Raw genomic sequence first — 19,528 nt, 5'->3', positions numbered from 1 at the left:
CATGTGACACGCTGCTTGTTCTGCTGGAGTCACTGCACATTTCAGTGGAGGGTGAAATGCATTGAAGGTGTCGCCCTCGTGGCTGCAGATCCTCTCACCTTGTATCTTCAGATAAATGTCTGTCACGGCTGATTATCTTTGAGATCGACAGGATGCACGATTTGTGAGCATTTTATACATATTGTCCTGAGAGAAGAGGAAACGTTTCTGTCCTGAGGGCCTTCATCAGGTGAGGTGAGGTTTACCTGATGAAGGCCCTCAGGACAGTGTGCAGGATTCATCCTCTCTCACCTGCATCCGTTCACTGTATCTTTGAACTTGTGCATTGGCCTTTCTAGTGTTATCTTTATTTTCCTGAAAGATAAAGTGATAGTTTGGTGTTCCTTGTAAGTTGCAGCTGAAATATTTCAATTTCTCTTCATTTTCTGTACTTTTAAAGCGAGTCTGTGCCTTGTGCAAATGACTTTGAGTCCACCTGTTCTTCTTTTATTTTTACATATGAAAATCTCACCTTGCTTGACCTTGTTTTTATAGAAATATGATGAATTGTGGTGTTTTGTTCATGCAGCGTCAGAAATAGATTCTAGAGCACCCCCTTGTGTTGAAAGAAAGAAACGCAGGAATGACATGTTTTTTGTCTCATTTAAATGTAAATTGAATCTACAGGTTCATGAAACAACAAGTATAACATATAAGGGACGCACAAATGTAAAATAAGATAAGAAAATATTATATAAGATAAGATAAGATAAGACAAAACTGGAAATATGATGAATTGAGATTTTCTGTTGAAGCACCCTCTGGTGGTGAAAAGGAAGAAACGCAGGACTGACATGTTTTTCTATTTTTAAATATAAAACTGAATCATAAGCTTCATAAAAAAAATATGAATTAAATGTTAAAGACACTTTTTCATAAACTGGAATCACATTAAAGTGTCTGGGAGTTGTACAATCAGATAAAACTGGAAATATGATGAATTGAGATTTTCTGTTGAAGCACCTTCTGGTGGTGAAAAGGAGGAAACGCAGGACTGACATGTTTTTCTAATTTTAAATTTAAAATTGAGTCAAACGCTCCATAAAAATATTTGAATAAAATATAAAAGACACTTTGTCATTAACTGGATTCACATAAAAGTGGCTAGGAGTTGTACAATCAGATAAAACTGGAAATATGATGAATTGTGATTTTCTGTTGAAGCACCCTCTGGTGGTGAAAAGGAGGAAACGCAGGACTGACATGTTTTTCTAATTTTAAATTTAAAACTGAGTCAAAAGCTTTATAAAAAAATATGAATTAAATGTTAAAGACACTTCTTCATAAACTGGAATCACATTAAAGTGCCTGGGAGTTGTACAATCAGATAAAACTGGAAATATGATGAATTGAGATTTTCTGTTGAAGCACCCTCTGGTGGTGAAAAGGAGGAAACGCAGGACTGACATGTTTTTCTAATTTTAAATATAAAACTGAATCATAAGCTCCATAAAAAAATATGTATAAAATATCAAAGACACTTTGTCATGAACTGGATTCATATTAAAGTGGCTAGGAGATGTACAATCAGATAAAACTGGAAATATGATGAATTGTGATTTTCTGTTGAAGCACCCTCTGGTGGTGAAAAGGAGGAAACGCAGGACTGACATGTTTTTCTAATTTTAAATTTGAAACTGAGTCTAAAGCTTCATAAAAAAATATGGATAAACTATTAAAGACGCTTTGTCATAAACTGGATTCACATAAAAGTGGCTAGGACATGTACAATCAGATAAAACTGGAAATATGATGAATTGTGATTTTTCTGTTGAAGCACCCTCTTGTGGTGAAAAGGAGAAAACGCAGGACTTACATGTTTTTCTAATTTTAAATTTAAAACTGAGTCAGAAGCTTCATAAAAAATTATGAATTAAATGTTCAAGACACCTTTTCATAAACTGGAATCACATTAAAGTGGCTAGGAGTTGTACAATCAGATAAAACTGGAAATATGATGAATTGTGATTTTCTGTTGAAGCACCCTCTGGTGGTGAAAAGGAGGAAACGCAGGACTGTCCTATATTTCTCCCATGTTAAATGTGCAGTGAATCTACAGCTTCATGAAACCACATGGGTCAACCCTTAAAACACACAAATGTAAGATGAGATCAAACTTTATTAATCCACATATCGAGAGAATTCAGTTGTTACAGCAGCAGGAAAATGAGGCAGACAAGAGAATAAAAAAAGTAACATAAAAATAAAACCTTAAAACCTGTCTGTACGTAAACACAAATGTGCAATAATATATTTTCGTCTGGAAATAATGCAAATAGCATAAACGAATTTTGAATAGTATAAGATAGTGTAAGTTAGTTACTAAGCTTTGACACTTTGAGGTTAAATATTTGGTGATAGAAATTGACTTCTATTAAATTCAGCTGTGTTGCGCTCAGGTAACTTTTTATGTATGTAAATTACGAGGTTCAGTGAAAGCCACACGGAGTTGATGGGCGGTATCTTTTTCTCCTCCTCCTCTCTCATTTGTCAACTGGGCTGTCAACTCCTTGCACTTCTGGAAACTGGCGCAAAACTCGGAAATGACGTAGGTGCAGTGTTCAGACAACCAGGAAGTGACAGGCGTGCTAACACAGCGATCACCAGCGACTCTTCAACGACTCTGAGCTTCTCCTCTTCTTCTCCTCTTCCTCTCGTCTCATGGCTTATCCGGGATACGGCGGGGTGAGTACAGTGTGTGTCCGCCGCCATTTGTCCGGCGTTCACCGAGCTGCAGCAGCGAGCTAACATCGGTTCCGCTCAGATTCCGATAGCTGTGGTTCAGCTTCCGCTCGCTTCCTGTAACAAGGGGATTCTCCACTTGTTCTAATGTCTGAGTCGGTTTCTGTTTAAATTTCACTTCTCTCGTAACTCCATTAAGATTTTAACACAACCTGGAGTCATGAAATCACACAATGTGAGTTTTTAGAGGAGATCATGCGTCTTCCGGGATCCAGGCGAAATAGTTATAGATGAACACCGAAGAGATCCATAAAAAAGAACAACTATACGATCATGTTAATACAGAGGTGATTAGTGAAGTAAAAGTACTTTGGTTTAATGTACAAAATAATGTCAGTGTGTTTTTTTAAGTTACTGGACCTGGAGATAAATATACTGCCTCACTCAGGACCCCCCCAGCCACCTATATACACCCACCCCCCGTCACGTGACTCTCCACCAGGAATGGTCCTCATCTGTGAGACGTTATGAACAAGATCTGAATTTAGAGACCGAGCTTTGCTCCTGATTTAAAACTCTGGACACTCGACTCACAGCAAAAACCTTTTACAAATCTGACGTGGATCCCTTGTGTGTCATGTCTCCTGTGGAAGACTCACAAAGTACATACACATTACACTGCTTTCTATTGAACCTTTGTTATATTGCTCATGATGAGACTGTGTCAGGACAATTATTGTTGTAGTTTTATTGTCTTGATCTTTGTGACTCATTAGCCAGGAACAGTTAAACAAAAACCAAGGCTTGGAGGTAATAAGCTAAAGGTCAATGTATGATTTTCCAGCTGTCACTTAGTGTTGTAGTAATAATAAGATTCAAAGTATGTGTCGCGCCCTCGTAATGAGACAGTCGCAGGTTTCCATAAACCATGTGGGCTGGACTGCACCTGGTTTGGATTACCCAGGATGTGATGTGCTTGTTAATACATTAGTAGCACTACAATGGCACTTACCAATAGCACTTTGTAGTTTTGCTTTATTTCGAAGAAATTGTACTGTCTTGATTCTTGTTGTTCTGGGTTTGTTCCCTCGGGGTTGAATGCACTTATTGTAAGTCGCTTCGGATAAAAGCGTCAGCTAAATGAAATGTAATGTAATGTAATTAGTAAACACGCAAGATGAGAACATGTAGTTGATGTTTTCTAACTATATTATACAACGATAGAATATGATAAGTTGAAAAACAACACAGGACAGTCAAAAGCTTTAGAGATCATACCTGTCTTCAGTTTAATTTTGAATCCAACCACTAGGAACCAGTGTAGAGATGCTTGTACAGACGAGATGTTGTGTTTCTCCCTCTTACTGCACTCGCTGCAACTCAGACACAGATAACTCTCTGAAACTCCAAAGCAGGGAACAGCAACAGTCCAGTGGCAAATAGATGAAGCCATTACAAGACACTGTTCACAACACTGGTGATACGTTGGTTGAACGTCAACACCGGGTCCGGGATGACACCTGGGAGGTGACCTCTGATCGACAAGGCCCAACATGCTCAACATGACATGCCTACTAGATAGATAGATAGATAGATAGATAGATAGATAGATGGATAGATGGATAGATGGATAGATGGATAGATGGATAGATGGATAGATGGATAGATAGATAGATACTAGATAGATAGATACTAGATAGATAGATACGTAGATAGGTAGATAGATAGATAGATAGATAGATAGATTACTTTATTCATCCCCGAAGGGAAATTAAGTCGTCATAGCAGCCGGTATATTTGAATACAATAAAATACAATACAATAGAATAAAATAATAAATATTGAGGTAGAAAGAATAAAAACAGAAACACAAGATAAATAGGTAGATAAGGTGCAGTGGCAAGATGATGGTAATAGTACTGATGATATGATGGTAATGTTATTGTTAGACAGTATATAAAAATAGTACAGTATATATAGTATATAATATAACATAATATATATTTATATATGATAGTAATTATACCAATATAATAGCAGTATATAGTAATAATGGCAGCAACAGTATATATAATAATAATAGTAAATATAATAATAATAATAATAACATGTATAAATATGTGTATATACAAGAATATACAAAGAGTATGATATAATATGATATGATATATAGTAGAGGTATAAATATAAGTATTTGACTATACAATAGATAATATAATATACTATACTAATAGTGTATATCTACAGGATCTATATGAATAATCCTGGTATCTTTATAAAGGTAACACATGATACATTTTGTCTGAGCTGCTCCATAAATTCCAGCCCTGTCTCCTGTTGTCTTCCTCAGTATGGGGGTGCGATGCCGGGCATGCCAGCTCAGGGGATGCCACAACAGGGAATGCCAGGAGGGCACATGGGAGGTCCCATGCCTGGGCAAATGGGTGTGCCCATGGGAGGCGCACCCCCCCAGGGAGGATACTCTGCTTATGGAGGAGGCTATCAAGCCCAATATGGTGCCCCACAACTGGCTGCCAACGATCCAATGTGGGGCTACTTCACAGCCATAGCAGGCCAGGTAAGTGTGTGTGTGTGTGTGTGTGTGTGTGTGTGTGTGTGTCTGTTTGTGTGAGTGTGAGCTGCAGCTTCATTTCACTGACGTGTTGCTGCAGCTGTTCCACGACCGACCTCCTTTCACTTCCTAGTTTCATGTTTGGACAAGAACAAGACGCTGCTTCAGGCTTCATGAAACCCTTCATGGCTCAGAGAAGTTGGGACCAACTCGGTTTTACCTGTGGAAATGAATTAACGCTGTGTTGGTTCACACATAAATCAGGACTTGTACAGTTTCTACTGCTGAATTTGATGTGACATGATTTCAAGTATATTTTGTCACATTCCTTTGTACTCAGTGGATGAAAGACAGGAAACAGGGCGAGCGTCTTTCCTTATTTCCTGAGGTTTTCACTCAACATGTGTAGCAACATGTGGATTTCTGTCTTCACCTCATGTCCCACTTCAGTCCGGTCTCTTGAAAACTGTGATTATTATTATGTGACTGAATTTCACTTTCTGAATTTCACTTTCTGCCCTGTACAGGACGGTGAGGTGGATGCAGAGGAACTCCAGAGGTGTCTGACTCAGTCGGGTTTCACTGGCAGCTACCAACGTAAGTCCACTACTCTCCCGCCCACATAAGATGTGACACACAAACAGGGGAACTGAGAGAACTGATGTGTTGTGTATCAATCAGGAATCAATATTGATGCAGCAGATGCAGAGATGTGTGTTTTAGTCTGCACGTTCTTACTCCTTATTAAAGACCAGCTCTTCCATTACCCCCAGTACAACCCGAACAAACAAGAAGTAGCGAGGGCGGTTACACCATCGTGCTTCTAAATGTTCAATATTGCAACAAGCACATAACCTGAAGCAGTGGATTTACTGTGAGCAGGTTTTACTGATTCTGAAAGTTATTGGCTTTTTGAATAACTCATCTGACTCCTGTCGACTGTAGCAGCTGCTTTCCTAGTCTTTTGTGTTCAGTGAATGCTGTATTTGTACCAGCAATTTCCGGGATGGGCCTTTGTGCTGTGTACCCAACGAAAGCAGCCACTGCATGAGCGAAACCTTTTGTGTGTGTGGAACTCAATTTGAAACTTAATTTAAGCAGCGTCTTGATAACAATTCAGTCTGGACCAAGTGATAACAAGTGCCACATGTTTTTTCTGGAAGTTGAAAGGCAGCTTCTACATGGATATTCATTTTTTTGATTTGTTGAAAGAATACTTATTTTGAATTCCTTTATTAAATTGACCTTGTTAGTCGGTTGCAGCCAGTTGCAGCAGAATTACAGACTTTTAAAAATTACTCTAGAGAGAGAAGCAGTTAAATGTTTTGTATTTCTTTTTTCCACTGTACCATGAACATACCGAGCTGTGATATTCATGTAATCTTAACATGTTGTGATTGTTTGCAGCTTTCAGCCTGGATACTTGCAGGATCATGATCGCGATGCTCGATGTATCCTTTGTTTATCGTGACGTTAATCTTCTGTCTCCATCTCTTAATAACAGGCCTGTAACTAAAGCTCACACTGATGTTTAGTGGACACACTGTACCCGTCACCTTTTCCTAGTCCAACCTTATCATTCATACTCAGTGTTGAAGTATGTGAACGGCAGGTGTGGCTCTGCCTCGGACCAGGTTTAACCAGCTGCTCCCTTTAGCACTTGCACCCTGCTGTCAGTATCCAGCTATGACAACCTTAACTCGAGCGTCACCAGAGGGACCACACGGGCAAGATGGGTTTCAACGAGTTCAAGGATCTGTTTGTGGCTCTGAACGGCTGGAAGCAGAACTTCATGATGGTGGACCAGGACAGGAGCGGAAATATCGATCCTAACGAGATGTCTCGGGCCATCAACGCTATGGGTGAGAGTCCGTAACAGTTTAACACGATGGATATTTAGTAGCTCCCCCTAATCGCACATCCAATGGAGAGCGGACACTTAATTACACCTAATGGAAGTCGGTGAGACTTTAATCTGTGCTGACTGGTGTGATCTGTCTCATTACGCTTTTGATCACAGCGGAACAATTAGCTACAAACTGCTGACACTGTCAAGTCTTCATAATTTACAGCTCAGCAGAGGAAAACATTACACCCTCACACGCGCTGCTGCTTCCTCCAGCAGGATGTGAAATCCTTATCAGATCCATGTTAGAGTAGAGATTAGGAGGAGGAATTATGGAAGAGATTTGGCTCAGACAAAACTGAAAAGTCTTAACCAAACAAGAAACAATCTGTCACACACACTATCTACATATTGTAATGAGATTGTTTTCTTTCAGGCTACCACATCAGTCCTCAAACTCTCACTGTCATCATCAAGCGCTACAGCAAAAATGGCCGAATCTTCTTCGATGACTACGTGGCGTCCTGTGTCAAACTGCGCGCTCTCTCAGGTACCACACACAAGAACCAGGATCCGTGTTGCATAGAAGTGACCTGACGTGCTCAGTGAACAGCCACTCGAGTGCAGATGCACGATTTCCCATTTTGCTTTTCACTCCACCTGTGATTCCCTCTCGTGCGCTGTGACATTCTGCTCAGCTCAGTGCACAGATCTGTGTCACAAGCTGTGGTGAAATCAGGTTTGCTGAAATCGTTGTGAGCTTCCAGTGTCGTGAGCGTTTACTCTTCCTGTTGCAGACCACTTCAGGCGGAGAGACACCATGCAGCAGGGAACTGTCGCCTTCCAGTATGATGATGTGAGTCCCAGTTTCTTCGTAGATCTCTCACTGCTTCACATGCTTCACAGCTTGAGGCGTTTATTAGCCTCAAAGGGTCTTAAGGGACTGTATGGAAGTTACTGGGATGTGTTGCGCATGTCACAGATGTTTGGTTTGTTAGCCGGCACATGATTCACAAACTCCCTCTCTTTGTCTCCCCTCTCTGCACCCCCCCATGTCAACAGTTCATCCAGTGCACAATGGCAGTCTAAGTGCTGCAGTCCGCCCCGGCACCACGAGGTAAGGGCGTCTCACGGACCGACCGGCGGCTGATTCTGGAGCAGTGCCTCACAGGAATGCAAAGGGAGGCCAGTAAATTAGACTTTGAGGCCATGAGCTGCAACATGAAAGTACAAATTGCTTGTAATGCTTAACATAATGCTTTAGTCTTGTATGTCACTTGGGGATGAGTTGAGGGTGTATGAGATGTACACACACGCGCATATATATACAGAGTATGTATCCACCGTAGAGGGAATATAATAGATTTCTATAATAAAGTTCTGTGTCTTGATACTAAAAAGGATGATGTGGACACCTATTGTGCCATTATACTCTCTGAATGTATGGTTAAATATATTAAAAGGTCATAACAAAGGCAGCATCACGGTTAATGAGTAGGTGTTAGCAGCATTAACAGATGAACAGAAGGTAGACATTCAGACGGTTAGGAACTCTTAGCTTGTGCAGTGTCTGTGTTTAAAGCATTTTATAAGAAAGAAATATTGTGTACTTCTGTTTTATAAAACTTGTATTGAGCCTTATATTAACCATTAATAGATACATATTAACCTTACTGTTTAACTTGATAAGAAGCCAAAGTGACTGAGCTGAACAACACTGATATTAACATGTTGCCATATATGTAGTTTATTTTATTCAAGAGTGTAGTCTTTCAGTTTGAAAGCAGGACTTAATGATTTGGTCATGTTTCGACTGAGAACTCTGTGCTTGCACTCTCCACATGCTCAAACGTATCTCTTTGGAGTTTTTCCTCTGCTCTCCAATTTTAATGTGCAACAAATCTCTTAAATTTCCCCAACCAATTGAATGGTGTCGAGTTGAAGAATTAAATTCCCAAAAATCCAAGAGCAGAGGAAAAGATCCACAAGAGCAGAGGAGAAATCTGAATGCAAAGGCTGAAAGACCAAGCTCTTGAATAAAGATGTGAAAAACCCATCGTCACGTAGTATAGTTCATATACTTAATTTTTGTTTCCTTGTTTCATAAACACAGCCAGTTTTTTGCAGTGAAGTCAAATCTCCTCACACACCTGGTGTTGTAGGAAATATCATATTTTGTTAATCATAATAAACACTTTTTAATCAGTATGCATTCTGTTTATTCATTTATACAATTGCGCATTTTATCCCCTCAGTATATTTACACAATACAATTAAATTCTTTAAATATAGTTCAGAACAAAAACATTCAAATTAGCTGTTAAGTGTTGCATTGTATAAAATACAGTGGCAAACATTTAAAAAAATGCATAAAAACAATTGTGAACAGCACTAGATTTAAAAAGTGACCTTTATACCCAGTACAGCATTTACACATTTTTTTCTAATCTCTGTGCAATAGTTTGCAAATCCCATGAAAGTTCAGAGGAAGAGTCTTCAGGTGCCGGACGTGTTGACTTGAGCAACTTTTGTTCTACATGTGTGTTCGAGAAAGAAAAAGAAAGGACTCCGTTCTGCTGCAGACATTTGTGTTGTCCTGTGAAAGTAAAGCTTTCTCTCAGTTCCGTCCATTAGCTCATAGCAGTTATTTGATTCTCTCCCATGCATCTGACAGAACTACATGTTTCCACTAGGGTTCAGGAAGGCGCAGGTTTTGCAGTGGGGCGACAAAATGAAGCCCGGACTTGTTCCGGTGCCGGGGGTTTCACCGTGCCCCTGTTTCAAACTGTCGAATAAACTCAGAGGGAGAAGTTGATGTGGAAACTATAGAAATGATACTAAAATCAATGTGCAACATCAGTCAAGTTGAACTAACTCAAAACGGCGTGCACTTGACGCGGCGCCCAGCTTTCCGTGCTGCCCGTCGCTGAAGTCTGGCTTGCTACATCGAGAGGCTGTGCATTGCATTCATCGTCTTCCCATCAGCACTTGAACTCACATCAGGGTCTTTTTTAAAGAGCAAATCAGTTACATAGAAAAATAATGGCAAATTAAAGACTTTGATATAGAAAAATAGGTCTTAAACTATCTGGAAATCTTTGTGTGTGCAGTTATGGGCCGAACCCGACACATTAACACACACAGCTGATTGAGACCCTTTGAAAACATAGTCAAGTGCAGTCTCCATGCAGTACGTGAGCGCTTGTTGGAATTTGTTAAAAAACTAAAATGACTAATTGGTTTAACTCATGCAGTTCATGGTTGGATACATTTACATCTGTGAAGGTGGAGGAGCAGGTTTCTACTGCGTTGGGTTGATGTGGTTAAAGGCTAATAAAGCTAAGGCTATTGAAGGCTGAACTTGTGTGTTCATTCAGATGATGCTCTGTGCTGATGATGCTTTATTTAGGAAATTGTACTTGTTCAAGAAGATAATGGAAGACCTAAAGCATGCAACCAAAAGGTGTCGTGGAGGACGGTCAGAGTTTCTCTCCAGCAGTTTAAATATGTTATATACATATAAGGACATTCATGTCGAGGCAGGTTGGGGATGATAATGATTTGACTTCATTAGAAATATTGGTGGCAGAGAAATGTGTAAGATGTTGTGTTGATGAGCATGTGGTTGATGAGTTACTGATTACTACTCTGCAGGTGCTAGTATCCCATCTATAATTTTTTCCCTTTGAAGAGTCTTTTATTTTAACGGTTGTTTTATTCATTTTAACATTAGGTGAAAAAGATCAGGTCAGTTCCTAAAATTCAGAAGATGCAGGAGAAAGTTAGTTTTCTTCATTTCGATCTCCAAACTGTCTCGACATTAGTGCCCATAAAAAGATTTACTGCAACATGCTTACATTGATATGACACAGGCAGCTTTGTGGTAATTTGTGTGTTGAACTTCAAGCATTCGTGTCTTGAACATTTACAGTGAACCTCCGCTCGCTGAATTCACACACACACACACACACACGTAGTTTGATAGTCGATATAAATTAAATCAAACACAAGGAGCTGCTCTTTTTCTTGGATCAGGTCGTAGAAAAACGAGTTCGAAAGTGTATTAAACTCTAGAAACACCCGAGTTCAGTGTGTTTCCCTGAACTGGTTCTTCATTATTGCAAGGGGAGATAAAAGTCTTTTTGTGCTGTGCCCTGTCCACGCAGCCCCTACGCACATTTATTTTCATTATTACACTGTTTGCAAGTTGTCCGCTGAAAGCCAAAGAGTGATTTCCATGTGTTGTGGCAATGTGGTGTACGGTAGGCACGCTAGATATACACACTGATCTCTTTGTGAGTTTGTAACTGTGTCAATTGTTTGGAGCTGCTGATAAAACAAGATGAACCTTGAAGCTGGAGTCTAGAATCGCCTCAGGAGGAGTTTCAAGTAGCTTTGTCCTCTGTGAAGAGGGACGAGTGGTAGAAAATGAGACTTGAGGGCTACAGTGGTGTGTGAGCATGCCAGGGACACACCTGAACGCCCGGTGGGTCGAAGCGTGTGTGAGGAACATGCAACAGAAAAGAAAAGAAAACATGAGGAACTGAAACATGCATGTAAAAAGCACATTAGGTGCCTTGTGTTGCTGGCAGTGTTCTATTGGAAGTATGTACAAAGCAGATGATGACTTTACATAATGCTAATAATATAGTGTATAAATACCTCTGTATAAATGGACTTTATACATCTAAATCAGAGAGTAGGAAGGGGCGTTAGGCCTGGGAGTGTTTCCGAAAAGGAATGGAAGAAAGTCAACAGTTTGTTTTCCTTTGCATATTCAGTCTCTTTCTTAGACCCTGAGTCGAGCTTGATAGAAGACCTTCCGTCAGTGTCGAGAGGTCGGGGGCCGAGGCCTACTTTCCTGGAAGCCCCGGGTCAGAAACTGGCCTGTGGAGTCCCAACATTCCTGAGCTGCTGGGGACGTCTGGTAAAGAGGCTTGTCGGCCTGCCGGAAACCGCGGTGGCTCTTGATGGTGTTGGTGGTGTTGCTCTAGAGAGGGCGCGTCATTTTTCTTGTGTTTCTGCTCCGAGTCTATGTCGCTGTCGAGCAGGCCACCAAAGTTCTCATCTTGAAGAGTCTCTGTGTGCAGGAGGACCGGGGAGGATTCTTTGGATTGGTTCTGGGTAACCTCTGGGCCAGGGCTCTGTGGGAGGCAGTGGGCAGAGACGCTTCAGACGTGTTCAGACAGCTACTAAACAAAGGATTGTGTGATATTTTTTTCTGATCAAAAACATGTGCAGCATAAAATTAAGTCTGAACCCTGTCTCTGTGTCTACATTGAAAACATTTCCAGTATTCCTCTGCACAACAGACTTAAAATTAGCTTAATACCTTTAAATCCTAAATAATTAAAGAAGACAGATGTTGCTTTAGAACACATGAAACACTATGTCTGCAGTGTAAAGTTTTCTCCTTCCCTCTCGTCTGGTACCTGTGGCAGAGGCGGAGCAGGGCCGAGGCTCAGCTCTGTCTGGATGGCACACAGCGGCTGGACCCTGACAGCTGGTCTCTGGTACTCTGGGCTGGAGGTGACGGTGCTGTAGGCTGGAGGCCCGGCCGTGGTTTGTCTCTGGAGGAGCTGCAGGATGGCTTGGATGTCTGCAGTCATCTGGGACTCCAGTCTGATGGACAGAAAGACGACAAAGCCCCAACCAGAGTAATTGCTCTGCAGCTCTAGGCCTACGCCATCCACTGCAATTTAAATCTACATATATTTTTTTCTCCAGAATCAAAAGAGGCGACAATGACCTTTAACCTTTGACCACTGGATACTTATCAGTTGATCTTTAGGTCCAAGTGAACATTAAAACCAAATTTGAAAAACACAATGCCTCTGGCCACTGGGGGTCGCCAACGTGGAGGAATAAAAAGTGAACAAAAAAAATATTTTGAAGAAAGTTTCTTTAATTTGACATTGATGACGAATTAATAAATGTACTTAGTGGTATCATGCCTGAGGATCAAGGACAATATATATGTATAAAATATAATATATTATAATATGTAGAATGACTTAGCATCATCCTACTATCTAATGCTTACAAGTATTGGACGTGTTGTTTAATTTGATTTATAAAAACATATTCAAACTGACAAATCTTAGATATAATTACTAATAAAATATACAATCTCCTCACCTGCGAGTCTACCTGACTTGGTATATTCCAAAAATATATTTAGAGAAGAATCTTCTAAGAAGGAATCAGCAGGTGTCTGACCAAGTAGCTCAGTCTGTTGGAGGAGGACTTTTTTTCAGTTTTCAGACGACAAACTAACCTGTGACTTTTTTACCAGTTTTAAAATGACATGCTAACCTATGACCTATAACCTATGACTGCATCGGAGATTCCCAACCAGTGTTCAATGGTAGTGTTAAATGAGTCAAATGTTCTCTCCGAGAATCTGTCCAGCTGAATGGCTCAGATGATAAGAAAGCTGCCCCATAGACCTATGAATCCAGGTTCAAGTCTTGCAAGTAGATCATTTAGAATATGTACCGACACATCTGAGAATGTGGGTTCAATATTTATGTGCTGCAGTAAATTTATCAAGATTGACATACCAAGTGTAAAGTTAAAACCGCCAGGAGAGGAGTTCCGAATGCCGATGATGCTCGGTGGCGTGGGGGCTTTGTGTGCCGGCTATGGAGCCGGACGGCCAGTCCAGGAGAGGCTTGTTCAAACCTTGCCTGAGTATCTGATGCACGACATATCTCTAGAGGACGTAGTGGGTCACAGTGGGAGGATGTGGTATACAGAGAAGGAGGAGGTAGTTAGGGTAGGAGGAGGAGTTCATAGTCAGAGTGGGAGGATTTTTAAATGGGAGGAGTTTTTAAAGGGAGGAGGTGGTAGTCAAAAAAAAATACTGATAAATTAATCCAGATAAAGTTAGTCAGAGTGACACACACGCTCACACAGTGTGGGTTGGTGTGTGTGAGAGAGTGTGAGAGAGTGTGAGAGAGTGTGTGTTAATCTGATAATACAGGAGGAGATTAGTAAAAAGAGTAGGAGGAGCTTAATGTAGGAGAGGGTAGAGTAGAAAGGTAAAACAGAGATATGTTTTGTAAAAAATCTTTCTGAAACATTCCACTCTGACTAAAATCTCTTCCCACTCTGACTCACTATCTCCTCTAATCACATATCTTGAAAGAGTTACTCAGGCAGGATTCGAACCAGGCTCTCCTGGACTGGCCAGCCGGCTCCATAGCCAGCATACAAAGCCTTCATGCCACCAAGCTTCTTTCACTTCTGAGTTGCTTCTCCTGGCGCTTTTAACTTTACACTTGGAATGTTGGTATATTTATACAAATTAACATAGCAAGTGTAAAGATAAAACCGCCAGGAGAAGCAACTCAGAATCAAAGGATGCTTGGTGGCATGAAGGCTTTGTGTGCTGGCTGTGAGCCGGCTGGCCAGTCCAGGAGAGACTGGTTCGAATCCTGCCGGAGTACCTCTTTCAAGATATGTGATTAGAGGAGATAGTGAGTCAGAGTGGGAAGATATTTTAGTCAGAGTGGAATGTTTCAGAAAGATTTTTTACAAAACATATCTCTGTTTTACCTTTCTACTCTGGCCCCCTCTCCTACATTAAGCTCCTCCTACTCTTTTTACTAATCTCCTCCTGTATTATCAGATTGACACACACACTCAGACACACACAAACCATCTCACACACACACACGCCCACACACCATCTCACACACACCATCTCACACACGCCCACACGCCCACACACTAACCCACATTGTGTGAGCGTGTGTGCCACTCTGACTAACTTTATCTGGATTAATTTATCAGTATTTTTTTTTGACTACCACCTCCTCCCTTTAAAAACTCCTCCCATTTAAAAATCCTCCCACTCTGACTATGAACTCCTCCTCCTACCCTAACTACCTCCTCCTTCTCTGTATACCACATCCTCCCACTGTGATCCACTACGTCCTCCAGTGATATGTCGTGCATCAGATACTCGTGCAAGGTTTGAACAAGCCTCTCCTGGACTGGCCGTCCGGCTCCATAGCCGGCACACAAAGCCCCCACGCCACCAAGCATCTTCGGCACTGGGTTCTCCTCTCCTGGCGGTTTTAACTTTACACTTGGTATGTCAATCTTGATAAATTTACTGCAGCACATAAATAAAGAACCCGCAATCTCTGATGTATCAGTAGATCCTCTAAATGAGAGACTTGAACCCAGGTCCCAGGGTCTATGAGGCAGGCTTCTAACCATTTGAGCCATACAGACATTGAAACCTTCTCGTCCAAAGACCTTTAGGAGTACCTCCACACTACAGAAGACCAATGGAATAACTTCAATCAGGTGACTGATGCAGTGGCTCAGAAGGTCAGATAGATAGAAAGCATAGACGATTGTCCAGTTGCATGGCCCAAAGGGTTAGAATCCTGCCTTATAAACCCTTGGACCCGGGTTCAAGTCTCTCAATTAGAGGATCTACTGATACATTGGAGATTGCGGGTTCTTTATTTATGTGCTGCAGTAAATTTATCAAGATTGACATACCAAGTGTAAAGTTAAAACCGCCAGGAGAGGAGTTCCGAGTGCGGATGATGCTTGGTGGCGTGGGGGCTTTGTGTGCCGGCTATGGAGCCGGACGGCCAGTCCAGGAGAGGCTTGTTCAAACCTTGCACGAGTATCTGATGCACGACATATCACTGGAGGAGGTAGTGGGTCACAGTGGGAGGATGTGGAATACAGAGAAGGAGGAGGTAGTTAGGGTAGGAGGAGGAGTTCATAGTCAGAGTGGGAGGATTTTTAAATGGGAGGAGTTTTTAAAGGGAGGAGGTGGTAGTCAAAAAAAAATACTGATAAATTAATCCAGATAAAGTTAGTCAGAGTGGCACACACGCTCACACAATGTGGGCGTGTGTGTGAGATGGTGTGTGGGCGTGTGTGTGAGATGGTGTGTGTGAGATGGTGTGTGGGCGTGTGTGTGTGTGAGATGGTGTGTGAGTGTGTGAGTGTGTGTGTTAATCTGATAATACAGGAGGAGATTAGTAAAAATAGTAGGAGGAGCTTAATGTAGGAGAGGGGGCCAGAGTAGAAAGGTAAAACAGAGATATGTTTTGTAAAAAATCTTTCTGAAACATTCCACTCTGACTAAAATCTCTTCCCTCTCTGACTCACTATCTCCTCTAATCACATATCTTGAAAGAGTTACTCAGGCAGGATTCGAACCAGCCTCTCCTGGACTGGCCAGCCGGCTCCATAGCTAGCATACAAAGCCTTCATGCCACCGAGCTTCCTTCACTTCTGAGTTGCTTCTCCTGGCGCTTTTAACTTTACACTTGGAATGTTGGTAAATTTATACAAATAAACATACCAAGTGTAAAGATAAAACCGCCAGGAGAAGCAACTCAGAATCAAAGGATGCTTGGTGGCATGAAGGCTTTGTGTGCTGGCTGTGAGCCGGCTGGCCAGTCCAGGAGAGCCTGGTTCAAATCCTGCTGGAGTACCTCTTTCAAGATATGTGATTAGAGGAGATAGTGAGTCAGAGTGGGAAGAGATTTTAGTCAGAGTGGAATGTTTCAGAAAGATTTTTTACAAAACATATCTCTGTTTTACCTTTCTACTCTGGCCCCCTCTCCTACATTAAGCTCCTCCTACTCTTTTTACTAATCTCCTCCTGTATTATCAGATTGACACACACACACACCACCTCACACACACCACCTCACACACACCACCTCACACACACCACCTCACACACACCACCTCACACACACCACCTCACACACACCACCTCACACACACCACCTCACACACACCACCTCACACACACCACCTCACACACACCACCTCACACACACCACCTCACACACTAACCCACATTGTGTAAGCGTGTGTGCCACTCTGACTAACTTTATCTGGATTCATTTATCAGTATTTTTTTTTGACTACCACCTCCTCCCTTTAAAAACTCCTCCCATTTAAAAATCCTCCCACTCTGACTATGAACTCCTCCTCCTACACTAACTACCTCCTCCTTCTCTGTATACCACATCCTCCCACTGTGATCCACTACCTCCTCTAGTGATATGTCGTGCATCAGATACTCAGGCAAGGTTTGAACAAGCCTCTCCTGGACTGGCCGTCCGGCTCCATAGCCGGCACACAAAGCCCCCACGCCACCAAGCATCATCGGCACTGGGAGCTCCTCTCCTGGCGGTTTTAACTTTACACTTGGTATGTCAATCTTGATAAATTTACTGCAGCACATAAATAAAGAACCCGCAATCTCCGATGTATCAGTACATCCTCTAAATGAGAGACTTGAACCCGGGTCCCAGGGTCTATGAGGCAGGCTTCTAACCACTTGAGCCATACAGACATTGAAACCTTCTCGTCCAAAGACCTTTAGGAGTACCTCCACACTACAGAAGACCAATGGAATAACTTCAATCAGGTGACTGATGCAGTGGCTCAGACGGTTAGATAGATAGAAAGCAGAGATGATTGTCCAGTTGCATGGCCCAAATGGTTAGAATCCTGCCTTATAAACCCTTGGACCCGGGTTCAAGTCTCTCAATTAGAGGATCTACTGATACATTGGAGATTGCGGGTTCTTTATTTATGTGCTGCAGTAAATTTATCAAGATTGATATACCAAGTGTAAAGTTAAAACCGCCAGGAGAGGAGTTCCGAATGCCGATGATGCTTGGTGGCGTGGGGGCTTTGTGTGCCGGCTATGGAGCCGGACGGCCAGTCCAGGAGAGGCTTGTTCAAACCTTGCACGAGTATCTGATGCACGACATATCTCTAGAGGAAGTAGTGGATCACAGTGGGAGGATGTGGTATACAGAGAAGGAGGAGGTAGTTAGGGTAGGAGGAGGAGTTCATAGTCAGAGTGGGAGGATTTTTAAATGGGAGGAGTTTTTAAAGGGAGGAGGTGGTAGTCAAAAAAAAATACTGATAAATTAATCCAGATAAAGTTAGTCAGAGTGGCACACACGCTCACACAGTGTGTGAGATGGTGTGTGTGTGTGTGAGATGGTGTGTGTGTGAGATGGTGTGAGTGTGTGAGTGTGAGTGTGTGAGTGTGAGTGTTAATCTGATAATACAGGAGGAGATTAGTAAAAAGAGTAGGAGGAGCTTAATGTAGGAGAGGGGGCCAGAGTAGAAAGGTAAAACAGAGATATGTTTTGTAAAAAATCATTCTGAAACATTCCACTCTGACTAAAATCTCTTCCCACTCTGACTCACTATCTCCTCTAATCACATATCTTGAAACAGTTACTCAGGCAGGATTCGAACCAGTCTCTCCTGGACTGGCCAGCCGGCTCCATAGCTAGCATACAAAGCCTTCATGCCACCGAGCTTCCTTCACTTCTGAGTTGCTTCTCCTGGCGCTTTTAACTTTACACTTGGAATGTTGGTAAATTTATACAAATTAACATACCAAGTGTAATGTTAAAAGCACCAGGAGAAGCAGCTCAGAAGTGAAGGATGCTTGGTGGCGTGAGGGCCTTGTGTGCTGAGTAGGAAGTCGGCTGGCCAGTTCAAGAGAGCCTGGTTTGAATCCTGCCTGAGTAACTGTTTCAAGATATGGGTTTAGAGGAGATAGTGGAGTGGGAAGAGATTTTAGTCAGAGTGGAATGTTTCAGAAAGATTTTTTACAAAACATATCTCTGTTTTACCTTTCTACTCTGGCCCCCTCTCCTACATTAAGCTCCTCCTACTCTTCTTACTAATCTCCTCCTGTATTATCAGATTAACACACGCACTCACACACTCACAAACTCACACACACTCTCAAACACTCTCAAACACTCTCAAACACTCTCACACACACACACACTCTCACACACCCACACCAACCCACATTGTGTGAGCCACTCTGACTAACTTTATCTGGATTAATTTATCAGTATTTTTTTTTGACTACCACCTCCTCCCTTTAAAAACTCCTCCCATTTAAAAATCCTCCCACTCTGACTATGAACTCCTCCTCCTACACTAACTACCTCCTCCTTCTCTGTATACCACATCCTCCCACTGTGACCCACTACCTCCTCTAGAGATATGTCGTGCATCAGATACTCAGGCAAGGTTTGAACAAGCCTCTCCTGGACTGGCCGTCCGGCTCCATAGCCGGCACACAAAGCCCCCACGCCACCAAGCATCATCGGCACTGGGAGCTCCTCTCCTGGCGGTTTTAACTTTACACTTGGTATGTCAATCTTGATAAATTTACTGCAGCACATAAATAAAGAACCCACAATCTCCGATGTATCAGTAGGTCCTCTAAATGAGAGACTTGAACCCGGGTCCCAGGGTCTATGAGGCAGGCTTCTAACCATTTGAGCCATACAGACATTGAAACCTTCTCGTCCAAAGACCTTTAGGAGTACCTCCACACTACAGAAGACCAA

General features: G+C 42.0%; 2 protein-coding genes across 2 annotated transcripts in view; one reads left to right on the top strand and one right to left on the bottom strand.

The window, feature by feature from the left end:
• The first annotated feature begins 2,597 nt into the window (after positions 1 to 2,597).
• gca (grancalcin) lies at positions 2,598 to 9,344 on the top strand. The gene is made up of 8 exons (XM_061066785.1): positions 2,598 to 2,724; positions 5,072 to 5,299; positions 5,821 to 5,890; positions 6,701 to 6,744; positions 7,008 to 7,155; positions 7,576 to 7,689; positions 7,937 to 7,995; positions 8,202 to 9,344. The coding sequence occupies exons 1-8, from the start codon at positions 2,701 to 2,703 to the stop codon at positions 8,226 to 8,228; spliced, it is 714 nt and encodes a 237-aa protein (XP_060922768.1). The 5' UTR covers positions 2,598 to 2,700; the 3' UTR covers positions 8,229 to 9,344.
• Positions 9,345 to 11,992: 2,648 nt separating this feature from the next.
• Positions 11,993 to 19,528, bottom strand: part of kcnh7 (potassium channel, voltage gated eag related subfamily H, member 7) — a 51,797-nt gene continuing 44,261 nt past the window's right edge. Inside the window, exons 18-19 of the mRNA XM_061066994.1 lie at positions 12,572 to 12,761; positions 11,993 to 12,283 (exon numbers count right to left, since the gene is read on the bottom strand). Coding sequence (XP_060922977.1) covers positions 11,993 to 12,283; positions 12,572 to 12,761 — 481 coding nt within the window. The remainder of the gene's footprint in view (positions 12,284 to 12,571; positions 12,762 to 19,528) is intronic.

This window comes from Limanda limanda, chromosome 23 (genome assembly GCF_963576545.1).
Source record: "Limanda limanda chromosome 23, fLimLim1.1, whole genome shotgun sequence".
Classification (NCBI taxonomy): Eukaryota; Metazoa; Chordata; class Actinopteri; order Pleuronectiformes; family Pleuronectidae; genus Limanda; species Limanda limanda.
The sequence above is the reverse complement of the archived record's forward strand: the minus strand, read 5'-3'. Positions and strand labels throughout refer to the sequence as shown.